Raw genomic sequence first — 12,699 nt, 5'->3', positions numbered from 1 at the left:
ACGTATTTTCACTTTACTTTTTCTATGTTTGGATAGTTTAGATTCACAAATACTGACCACCGTATTACAACTGCCTATAGTATTCAGCACAGCAACCTACAGTAGAGGTTCGTAGCCCAGGAGCAATATAGGCATATAGTAGGCTGTGCCGCCCACCTTGTGTAAGTATTATTTGCACAATAATGAAATCGCCTAACGATGCATTTCTCAGAATTTCCATCTTCGTGAAGTGACACAGGACTGTACAATGTATGGCATAGCGCCTGTTAGTATGTTGAGAATTAACTATCCATTTCATTCTTCCTGTACTGAACTCTGACATTTCAAGTGACCATTACCTCGGCCCGAATACCAGCGCTGCTCTGCAATGGGCTCACCTCACTCATTAATAGAGGGAGGTGTCACCTGCCTAGTGACCTGGTTGGTCGGGAGGTGGAAACTCACAGACTCTGAGAACTGAAACCCCGAGTGGCCGGGTACTGCAAATCCGCGAGAACCTGCGCTGGCGCTGGCTCCCAGCTCGCTCGCCCGCTGCTCCCAGGGCGGCCCGGGGCGGTGGGGGGACCGCGGCGCCGCCTCTCTGGGAGCCGGGCCTCGGGGAGCGCCGCGCCGAGAGCTCGGGGCGCCGAGGGGAGGCCGCGTCGCCGCCACACGTGGCCCGAGCAGGCGTCGCACGGAGACGGCTGCCCCCGGAAATGTGACCCAGCCCCGCCACTCATGCGGGTCCCCGGGCCCCCAGCGCCAGGCCGCCCGGCCCTGTCGCTGCTGCTGCTGCTGCTGGTGGCGGCGCCGTGGGGACGAGCAGGTAGGTGAGTCACACCACCTGGAGCGCTTTGCGGACCTGCCCGCCGGGTTTCACTTTCGGGGGTGCGGAGGGCGAGGCTCGGGGTCCGCGACGGGAGCCCCGGGGAGAAACTCGTCCCCGCGCGGGGTCAAGTTTGCGCGACTCCGCCTTTCACTCTTCCCATGGCGAAGATTGGAGGGGGCGGAGGAAGTTCGGCGGTGGTCGCCCTGAGCGGTACCCACGGCTGTAACTGGGAGTTGGTGACTGTGAAACCCCTGAGAGGGTCTGCTCCGAAGGAAGGGGGTCTAGGAAGAGGCAGCGCTTCTAAAGAGAGCTCCCCCTTTCCTCGGCACGTCATTCTTTCCTTCACAGTTAGTACAGATAGTGCTCTTTGATTTTTCTGAAGTCACAAAATTTTTAACTGATTTATGACGTAAGGTAACTGAAGGGCTTTTTTGTTTTGTATTTTTAAAGTTTAAACTTTCTACCAGTTGGAATCCAGGAAACCAGAATTATTCATTAACCTGATTGATTTTTTTTCTTCTGCATTTCTGGTAAATGAGAAAAAGATGTTTGTTTTGTTTTGTTTTTTAAAGCAAGATATCTGGGATCCTTTTTCTTCAAGTTAAAAACAACAGCAACGTTTCTTAGGATACTGCACTTTGTACAGACTTGGTTTAGGCTTCTGTATCTTTTAACTGTGCAGCAAGAGTGAATGGAAGAAGAAAGTTGTCCATGAAGGTGCAGAGTCCTCAGTAGTCAAAGAAAAAGTTATTTAAGTCCAATATGGTTACAAAGATAAGAAAACTGTGCATACAGATCTTGGAGAGATTTTTGAACAATAGATATTGTACATACAAAAAAACTTCTGAATTTATCAGAAATTATAGTTATTTTGTCTTTTTAATATTCCGGGATAAACTGAACAGGAAAACTACTCCTGACTTGTGCAAAATCGAACCGTCAACTAACAGATATGAATTTTCTTGTTTCCATTTTTAATCAAAGAGAGAAATAAAACTTGCTTCTCAATTGGATTGGGCGGCTGACATTAGAAGGTAGTAATATTCTTTACTTCAAAACAAAATTTGCCAAAAAAAAAAAGAAAGAAAGAAAGAAAGAAACTTTTATGACCCAAGAGACCATTTCTTAGCTCTTCTTAGAGCATTCCTGCCCTCTCCTTGGTCTCCAGGCACTCTAAGGACTGCTGGGAAAACCACCTTAGAAGTTGTATGTAGTTACCTGGAGACTACCTGCTCTTAATTGACGGATCATCTACAATGTCTGCTGAACAACGTGGGCTTTCTGAGAGTTCTGTGACTTTGCCCCTCTTGGGCAGATGAATGCTTTAATTTTTTGAACTTTTTAAAAATTCAGAGTCTCACAACTCAGTTTGCATCAGGCTGTATAATACCACAACACCCAAAGAGAGAGAAAAACAATTCAATGTGGTATCAACATTTTAGGAAAATCTTGATATTTCATTTCAAGTAAACTTTCAATGCAAATCGGAATGTCTGTGCAGCTCCCACAAGGCAAGTGTGGACACACTGTCCTTCATTCTCTAAGCTCTCCAGGGACAGAATTTCACCAGGAAGTATACCTTATACCTCTGCCCTATTGGCCATTTCCATATCTTATTCCTCAGTGAAGGTAAAGAACTGTGGCCAGCATTATATAAACAGGCATTTAAAGTAAATAAGAAAGAGTAGGAGATGGTGACTTCCTGGGTCATGTGTCTCCTCTGCTCAAAGCCCTTCAGAGGCATCCACTGTTCTTAGAATCATTCTAAGTTCTCCTACAAGGTCCTGCGAGGCCAACTCCTGCCTGTCTCTCTAGCCTTACCTCACATCACTTAATGCCTCCTATCCTGGCCTTTTTCCAGTTCCTAGCACAAGTCAAGCTGTTTCCTATCTCAGGGATTCATACTTGCAGTCCCTCTGCTAGAATGTCCCCTCTCTACCCTCTCCCTGGCTAACTCCTGCTCAGACCTGGCATCTCACCGCTGATGCGCCTCCCTGGGTGCATTGGGATTTAGGGAGGTCTTCCTTAAATCCCAAAAGAGGAAAAAAATGTAGTTTATTATGTCTATGAACAAATGAACCTATCTCTGGTTTTGGAGCTTTAGAATACAGTCTAAATATTGCTCCAACAACTACACTTATTAGAACTAATATACACATAAAATGAATGCAGTGAGGGTATTTTTTGAAACTTCTTTTCTTTGATGGGAACACAGCAGCATTGGGTATTGTATTTCGCTGAGTAGTTATTGCAAGATGTACTTCACACACACATGCATAAATGATTCCTGCAAACTAATTAAACTTTCATAATTATTTTCTTTCTTTAACTCTTTATTTTGAACTAACTTGAGACTTCAGAAAAGTTATGGAAATAGCACAGAGAGTTCCCATATGCCACTCACCCAGTTTCCCCCAATTTGAACATCTTGCATAACCTTGTACAATGTTCAGAACCAGGAAATTGACACTTGTATAATACTGTTCACTAAACTATAGACCTTGCTGGAATTTCACCATTTTCCCACTAATGCTCTTTTTCTGTTCCAGGATCCAACTCAGGATCTCACATTACATTTAATTGTCACATCCCTTTAGTCTCCTCCAACTGATGACAATTCCTTAACCTTTCTTTGCTTTGATGACCTTGACACTTTTGAAGAGTTCTGGTCACCTCTTCCTTAGACTATCCGTCAGTCTGGGGTCATTTGAAGTTTCCTCATCATTAAAATGAAATTTCATTTTTGGCAAAAATGCCACATAAATTATGTTGTCTTTCTCAGTGCATCATTTCAAAGGATTTATAACATCAATATTTCTTACTGATGATGTTAACATTGATCACTTGGTTAATGTGGTATTTTCAGGGTTTCTGATTATGAAGTTACGATTTTTTTTTTTTGAGACAGAGTCTTACTCTGTTGCCTGGGCTAAAGTGCCATGGCATCATCCTTGCTCACAGCAACCTCAGACCCCTGGGCTCAGGCAATCCTCCTGCCTCAGCCTCCCGAGTAGCTGGGACTACAGACATGTGCCACCATGCCCGGCTAATTTTTCTATATATATTTTTTTAGCTGTCCATATAATTTCTTTCTATGTTTAGTAGAGACGGGGTCTCGCTCTTGCTCAGGCTGGTATGAAGTTACTAATTTTCACTTTGTGATTAATAAATATCTTGTGGAGAGATACTTTGAGATTATGGAATTATCCTGTTTATCCACAAATTTAACACCCACTAATTTTAGTATCTATTAGTGGATTTTGACTGTAACAATTATGCCTAACGGTGATTTTTTAATTCCACTCTTTCCTTCCACATTGATTAATTGTAATTCTATTGCAGGGAAAAGCTATCTCTTTTCCCTCATTTATTCATTCAGTGGTTTAAATATATCAATATGGACTCATATTTATTTTATTCTTTCAGTTATAATCCAGTGCTATGACTGTTAGTTTTGCCGCTCACATTCTTCCATCTTTGGCTACTAAGAACTCTTTCAGTTTGGCGTCTGTGTCCTTTTAAGAAGCTCCACCCTTTTTGAGCAATTTATTACTTTCTAGTACCACAGAATATACCAGTCTCGTCTTGTATTTTCCCTGCCCCGGGTCTGGAATTAACTATATCCTCAAGAAGCTCTGGTTCCTGTTATTGCAGAATGGTGTTTAGAAACCAAGATCTAGGTGCTAGACATGCTCATTGCTACTGGAATGTTGTTTCTAGGTGCTCTCAGTAAACAGAGCTGGGAAATATGTATATGTATGCTAATCCAATTATACACACACACACACACACACACACACACACACATCTGCACTTCTCTCTCTATCTATCTATATTAAAGACCATGAGTTTATACTGATACTTCTGATTTCTATCCAACAATCAAGATTCATTCTAGCCTTCCTGTCTCCAATAGTGAAAAACCCAGATATCATTATCTACAATAGATATAGTTATTTGTTCAATTCTAGTATAAAGTAGTTCCAGAATTGCTATCTCACGCTCCTGTGAGAAGCACATTTACTAACTAGATTGCAGCCTTTACATATAGTCTTTTGGTCTTTAGCTTTATAATATCCAGTGAAGATACTTTTGGCCAAAGTTACCTAGGTTAGTTTTTTTTCCTTACCCATTTTAGTGTGGTTATATTATCCATTGGTAATAAGTAAGGTCCAATTGTTACTGCTTATATTTCAGTTTGGGTTCTGCCACATGCTGGCTGGTTTTAATTCTTTGTGCAGTTTGGGGTGTTTAGAGGATAGGTGAAACATGACTGTAGTTCTAAAGTCAGAGTTTTACAATACGGCGTACTCAGAGCGTCAGTGCTCCCTCCTCATCCTCATGACCTTGTTCATATTCCAAGTAATTACCTGTGTAATTATCTGCTGTGTGAGCACCTCACCACAGGACACTCACTATCCTGCACCCAGAAAGGCAGGTTGTCCTATCACTGCAAACTTCCAATTACTCAAAAGTTCTTTGGTAAAATGAGCCGAGACTCATTCCCTTTAATTTTCACCCATTGTTAGTCCTCATTCGAAGCTGATGAAGCCATATAGAACGAGCTGTTGGGATCATCGAAGGCAGCCGTCATGTTTCCTTTGCGTCTTCCTTCCTCTCCACCACTGCCTTTCCAGTTCGTCTGTAACCTCTCGGGCTGACTCCCTGCAGACCATGATGAGATGGCTGCTCTACTGCATTCTAAACACTGCACCTGGAAGGTTTGTCCTCAGATGGTTCCATTCAACATCAGGTTCTTGATGAACACAGGTTCTTGATGCCCGGAAGGCACCCTCTTTCTCTTCCTTGTTGTCTGCTATGAGAACCAGACCTCAACCCCTCATTCAAACTCAGAATTTCATATTGATACAATTTCACTTTGTGGAGGTGATTTTCTTTCTGTTTACTTTTCGGAGTATAGAGAAGAAAAGTATGGCATAATATTTTATCTAGAACTTCCGATGTCTTTGATGGTGCTCTTTAATGCAACTAAGGCTACTCTTTTCTGGAAAGACAATTTTTATTGATTATACAAAATGAGTTCTGTTTTTATAGGGTGGGATCACGTCATTGCGTTTTGAACCACCAAAATGGCTACTTCAATCACACTATCCCCTGTCCAATCAAATACCAACTCTACCTGGAACACATAGAATGTGGGTACTTTGTCCTGTACAGACTTTTCAGTAAATTTTCCTTAGACTTCTTGATTTCAATGTGTATAGTTTTCATCCAGCTTTCTTTTGGCTGCATAATCCAAAGTTCCATTCCATACAGCTACATTTGTATTTTGGTGACATGGGATATTTTGGTAGCTGCATATTCCTGTATTTGTTTACATTATTTCTCCCATTTAAATTTCCTCCTTCCCACTTTTGCAGGTATTTTTTTCCATGTATCAATCCATTCATCTTCACTTGCAGGTGACTTGGCAGCCCTTAGAGCATTCATTTTTCTCTTGAGTACACATTGTGTTCATATTTAAGGAAAGACACAAGCAAGCAACAGATACCTACTGTACTAGTTTCTTAAGGCTGCCATAACAAAGTTAAGTTGAAATAACATAACTTTATTGTCTCACGGTTCTGGAGACCAGAAGTCTGAAAGCAAGGTTTTGGCAGAGTTGCTTCCTTCTGAAGGCTGGAGGGAAAATCTTCCATGCCTCTCTCCTCACTCCAGGTGGTTGCTGACAATCTTTGGCATCTCTTGGTTTGTAGACACATCGCCCTGATCTCAGCCCTCATCTTCACATGGCATTCTTCCTGTTTCTCTTCACATTGTCTTCCAGAAGACTCTGTGCATGTCTGTCTTTGAGTCCAGATTTCCCCTTTTTATAAGGACACCAATCATATTGTGTTTCAGCCCACACTAATGACCTCATTTTAACTTGCTCACTTCTGCAAAGACCATATTTCCAATTAAAGTCACATTCTGAGGCATTAGGGGTTAGTATGTCAACATATTTCTGTTGGGCAACACGATTCAACTTATAACACCTACCACACCCTTCAAGACTGGTAGAGTAGTAAGCAGGGCCCGTGGACTTGGCTGCTACAGTGGAACAAAGCTATCTTGTCTGCAGCATGCAGTGATCCCTCCTCTTGAACATGTTTAGTAGTGTGTGTCTACCAACAAAAGGAAGCTTTTGCAGAAATGTCAGACCTGAAAGGCTCTACTGAGAATATTGAGGCCAGAGATGAGGTCTTCTCTTGTGCTTTCCATAAAGGAGCATAAGGGAGAGCTGTCAGTGGATGCTTAGTAAAGAATAGTGATGTTTAAACTTCTTCAGAGGGGCTCACTCTTCTCACACCTTTGTCTCCCATCCTAGCTGCTCTAAGGAGCACTTTCCCTGCAAAATCCTATGCCTTGCTCCAACAAGGACCATTTTCATATGTAAGGTATAACTATCCATATTATTCCAACCCAGTGACCTTCTTCATTTCAGATTAAAATATATATGTTGCAAAATACTCAACTTGTTATTTTAAAAATTAGTGCATAGATTTTAAGTGCAAAATAGAATATCACATGCAGCCCGTAACTTAGGGGAATGAGGTATTTGAGGTGATTGGAGTTAACAAAACATGATTACCTTAATCCCCACACATCCATTTTGAGTTTTCAAAAAGTTTAAATATATCCTGACACAGTGTGGTTTTTAAATAGTCTTTCTATGAGTTCTTTTTATTCACTCATTCATTCAATGTCATTCTTTTATCATATTAGGAACTGCTCTAGGCTTCAAGGTGAATAAGAAAACAAGGTCTCTTTTGTTATTTAGTCTCCAGAGATGCAGACAATTAAGTGACTACATTAAAGCATACATGCCAGAATTGAGGAAAACAAGTTTCTTCAGAACCACAGACCAAGACCTCTGATCATGATGTCAGGTAGGGCTTCCTTTAGGAAGGTTCTTTAAACTGAGAGTTATACAAGTTGTTGGTTAATTAATATACATGTATGCACATACATATATACCTATGTATATATATGTTTATATCACATCACATTCTTCCTATATGGAGAGAAAAGGTGAATCAGAAAAGAAATTTGATATCCAAGTAAATATCTTATGATGGATACTTTAAATACTTTTAGGAAAAACAATATGAACTCAATAAATAGTCATAGGTAGGTTGCCATCCATATTATGTAAAATATTTATAATTCAATATAAATGCAGGTCTTTTTAATTTAAATATTAGCAAGAAAATAAAGCTAAATCCTGCTGTTAGCATATTCTATCTATAAATTACCAGGTAGTTAGTATTCCTTTTGCATATATTTCTTTTTTATAGAACTAAAAATAAATAAAACAAAAAACCAACATAGCAACATCCCATGAATTTTCTGAGACGATGTTTCTGTGAGTGGTATTAATAGTTATCAGGTGGCAGGAGTCGGAAGCTTTGTGGCTATGGGACACTGGAAGGTCATTGGCAGCCTCAACAAGTCACTGTGGTCTGTGGCTCTTGGCAGGACTGAATCAACCACACTTATCAAAAGGCACACAGATTGCAGCTGTGGTTTCTAACATAGGTGCTGTTTCCCACTTCCTGAGTCAACACATCCTTTCAAGGTTGTGTTAACTTTCACGAACAAGAGCAAAGGGAATGTCTCCATTGGTCCTGCCTCCACGTTGAGAAATGGAGATGTTCCAGTGCCACAGTGGATTGAATAGTGTCCCTCAGAAACTCATCTCCACCCACAGCCTCAGAATGCAGCCTTATGTGGAAATAGGGTTTTTGCAGATGTAATTCGTTAAGGATCTTGTGATGAAATCATCCAGGATTAGGGTGGACTGGTGCCCTTATAAGAGGAGGAGAGTGCGCTGGAAGGCCTTGTGAAGAAGGAGGTCGGCAGAGACTGGGATGACGCTGCCACAAGCCAAGGAATACCCGGGACAACCAGAAGCTACAATAGGCCAGGAAGAATTGTTTCCTAGAACCTGCTGAAGGAACATGATCCTGCTGATACCTTGATTTCAAACATCTAGCCTCCAGAACTGTGAGAGAATAAATATGTTGTTTTAAGCCACGTAGTTTGTGGTGCTTTGTCATGGCAGCCATGGGAAACTAATACAAGAGCCTTTGACTTGCTGTGTTGCCCGGGCTACTGAGCTAACAATTATTGAGCTCTTTGTGCCAGGCACTGCTCCAGGAGCTCTATGTAAAGAAATCTTATTTAATCATCCCAACAAGCCTAAGAGGCAGATAGTATTTCTCCGTTTTCCAAATGAGGAAATTGAGGTGCAGAGATTAAGGAACTTACTTAAGGGCACACAGCTGCTAAGACATAGAGCAGGGAGTAAGCTCCAGTGTGACTCTGGAATGCATGTTCTAGAACCTCTCCCTGACCTGGTCAAAGAAACAATTATTAGAAACCAATGGGATAAGGGAGTTGGAAGCACCTGTGTGAGGGGGCAGTATTATTACAGAGAAATCTGAGCTAGTGCACAAGTACAGCAATGAGTAGTCAGAGAAATAATAGTGGGATGGTGGTTAGAGAAGAAGAAAATCAGGTTCAAAGAAGCTAATGTTAGCACCAAACCATGCTCTCTGTTTTATAGAAGACAGTTGTGTATCTTTTTTCTCAGCTAAGTAGTAACTGAATCATATTTTAAGTGCTGCTTAGAATACTCACTTTTCATGGACACTTGATACATCATTAGGAGGGTGAGGAAAAGAGAACAATGAATATTTTTCAGGAGAAATGGCTTGGAACTTGAGACAAAAGAAAACATGTCTTTCCTTTCAGTATGATGAAGTTAGAACAATACTTAAGATAATCTATTTGAAGATGGTCATACTTGTTGTGCTCCTCTTTGGGGTTAGATGTAGTTATTTAAGACTTTTGCTTCCTGAATTTGGTTAATCACCCTCTGATGCTCTTTGTACTTCAACTCTTTCTAACCTCGTTCCCACAATAGAAAACTCACGCGGGGTGGGGATTTTTTTTTTTTTATTACAAGCTTAGTAAGGTATTTTCCTACTTAAAAATACACCTGCAATATGTAGCAACTGTTTGCCATGGGGTTAGTATTCCTTGGTTAAAAAGTGGCTTTTGAGTATCTTCTGGCTGTGCTGATATCCTGTGGGAAAGATAAGCTCACTAAGGTGGTTTTAACCTATAAAGATTTGGTGGTTGGAGCTCTTCCACCCCAATTCAGATGCTCCGGTGAAGCTGGGTTCTGTCCTGTCACCTAATCACCTTGATTTATGCCAGCCCCACAGGCCCTGGTCAGTTCAGTTCAAAAGCATTTATTTGCCAGGCGCTGGGGACACAAAGACCTTGTAAGACATGGTGCCCAACGTCAGACAGCTCAGAGCCTCGTGGTTCCTTCACTGCTTCAGCTTTGGAAGGATAAAGTGGGCTAGAGCGTCTGGGGACCTTCTCTGAGCAAGTTCGGGCAGGGCTCCCTCAATGCTAAGGCTTCCCTAGTTAGTCATGAGCTTCAGAAACTTGAATGGCTCCAAACGGGAAGTCCTCAGAAGTAGACACTCTTGGCTGTTCAGTCTCTTGCAGTCTGGTTGTTTGCACACTGGTTGATGAATGTACTGTCCCTAACGAGAGAGTCAAAATGCCTCAGCCCCAAAAAAGAGAGGCTGGGTTAACCACAGAGGCTGATCACCCTCTCTCTTGGTGAGTTCACCGTGAGAAGCTCACCGCTTTTCACTGGTGCTCGTCAGGCATTAGTCTACGCAGCACCTTTTCCCGCAGTATAACGAAATGCAAATAACTTTTACTATCAGGCATATGATTAAAACTGCAACATACTTAAACAATCTTAGTATTATCTTTGAAGCCATTAGGAAAATGTCACATACCATTTTGTTATACCTAGAGACCTGTATTCAAGGTAACTCTTAGAACCGATGTAGCTGCCACATTTTATAAAACTCCACTAATGAAGTTATCATAAATTTGCCCATTCTAAATCTTATTTACCCATTCTCTTCCTGCTGAAAGGACCTACGAGTAGACACAGGGCTTTTTCCTTTTGGTGTTGTTACAGAGATAAAGCTGGGCTAGAAGACTTTGCCAAAGGCCAGGTGTCTTAGTTCCTTCCAGCTGCTAGAACAGAATACTATAGATTGAGTGCCTTATAAACAACAGAAATTTATTTTTCTGTTCTGGAGGCTGGGAAGTCCATGATCAAGGCAGATTTGGTGTCTGGTGATGGCCCACTTCCTGGTTCATAGACAGCCATCTTCTTGCTGTGTCCTCACATGTTGGAACAGGCAAGGGATCTCTCTGGGGTCTCTTTTATAAGAGCACTAATCTCATTCACGAGGGCTCTGTTCTTATGACTTAATCACCTCCCAAATACTATTATATTGGGCTTTAGGATTTAACATATTTTTGGGGTAGGGGGAGATACAAACATTCAGTTTATAGCACCAAGGTATAAAAAAGGGAAATACACACAGAGGAGACACAAATCTGAACCATGTGGCTTACAGGACATAGGTAACCAATTATTACATTGAGACCCTTCACAGCTTTGTTAAGGCAGAGGCTGTGTCTCAGACCTACAGCTCGGGGGGCACCCTCAAGTATGCTTCATTGTTCAAAGGCCAGACTCTAGTCAGGAAAGCCCAAAGGGAGCCCAGGGTCCTGCCCCTTTCCTCAGTCTTCCAGAAAGACCAGTCTCTTACCTAGATGTCTGTAGTCAGGAATGCTCACTTTACTGAAAACCATTCATAACCTACATGACATCACAGCATAATCATGTTGTTAAATGATGTGCACAGGGAGGAACAAGGGGTCTTTTAGTTCCAGGAGATACTGTAGGCAGAGGGGACCAAAATTGTAAAGGCATAAAATAGCAGATTAAGTTCAGGTATTGAAAGTGATTTGATGTGGCTGGTGAACATGGTACGTTTGGCAGAATTGTGAAAGGAGAGGCCAGACCATATCATGAAGATTCTGTGTGCCAAGCCAAAGTTGGGAGGGTCCAGCACTCCCCAAACATAAAACTGTGTGCACCAGTCCAACGGCTCTTTAATTTGGGATATGAAATCTGTGGACTATCAGAGAATCAGAGCTGTGCTTCCAGGCCATCAATCTATGTGAACAAAAATGCTTTTGTTGCCTATTAATGGACACATGATTCCTGATATCAATGTGGGTGTGATATATTTTCACTTTGGTATTGATTAGATGATCTTATCGGCACTAGCAGGCTAGAAAGATGACTTATTTTAATTGGAATGTTTATCCTGGAGTGTCTTTCTTTGTTTTCCAAACTTGAAACAAGCACAGTGCCTAAAACCTTTGCAAAGATTTTTTAAAAACACAAGAGAATACCTGTTCTAGTTATCAATCTATTTTTCTTTTTTAAATGTGCTATCTCTTTTCCTTTCAAAGAAAAAAGTGCTTATCAGCAAGCTGTGCCATCTGCGGAAAAAAATAAGAAAACAAAACAAAACAAAAAGTGCTAATTCTATTTTTTTTAATCATTCTTTTGCATTGTCAAAACAGATAAAAGGGTGAGTATGGCTTGCTAGATCCTCATCTGCTGCTTTGGTGTTCGCGGCTAAGCCCCCCTCTTCCCGATGGGATTCCTGCAGTTCTGCTTCATCAGGAGGTCCCACTTCCCCCTTAAAGCCAAAGCTCCAAGCTGCTCCATCTCCTCCTCCACAGCCTGCATCTTGATGCAAGCTCAGCTCCCACACTGGGGCTCTGCAGTTATGGTCTTACTGGTCTCTCCTACTATTGCCCCCATCCAATCTTTTCTCCCCTCAGCAATGAAGTGATCCATTGGAAATATAAATAGTTTCATATTTTCCCCTGCTAAACAGCTTCAGTACTTTCCCACTGAATTTCAGATATAATCCAGACTCCTTCCCAGGGCTTACAGAGACTGGGGGCTCTAGCTCCTTTGTACT

At 41.6% G+C, this 12,699-nt stretch overlaps 1 protein-coding gene across 4 annotated transcripts in view; it reads left to right on the top strand.

The window, feature by feature from the left end:
* Window positions 1–505: 505 nt before the first annotated feature.
* Window positions 506–12,699, top strand: part of IL20RA (interleukin 20 receptor subunit alpha) — a 32,774-nt gene continuing 20,580 nt past the window's right edge. Inside the window, exon 1 of one of the 4 annotated variants that reach the window (XM_045544446.1) lies at window positions 506–809. Coding sequence is in view for 1 of the 4 variants with exons in the window: in XM_045544443.1 (XP_045400399.1) it covers window positions 718–805 (88 nt within the window). In the remaining 3 variants the exon portion in view is untranslated. The remainder of the gene's footprint in view (window positions 810–12,699) is intronic. The other 3 variants (XM_045544443.1, XM_045544444.1, XM_045544445.1) reach the window with 3 other exon arrangements.

Source organism: Lemur catta, chromosome 2 (genome assembly GCF_020740605.2).
Source record: "Lemur catta isolate mLemCat1 chromosome 2, mLemCat1.pri, whole genome shotgun sequence".
In the NCBI taxonomy this organism is placed as follows: domain Eukaryota; kingdom Metazoa; phylum Chordata; class Mammalia; order Primates; family Lemuridae; genus Lemur; species Lemur catta.
Note: the sequence above shows the minus strand (reverse complement) of the source record. Positions and strands in the feature narration are given on the sequence as shown.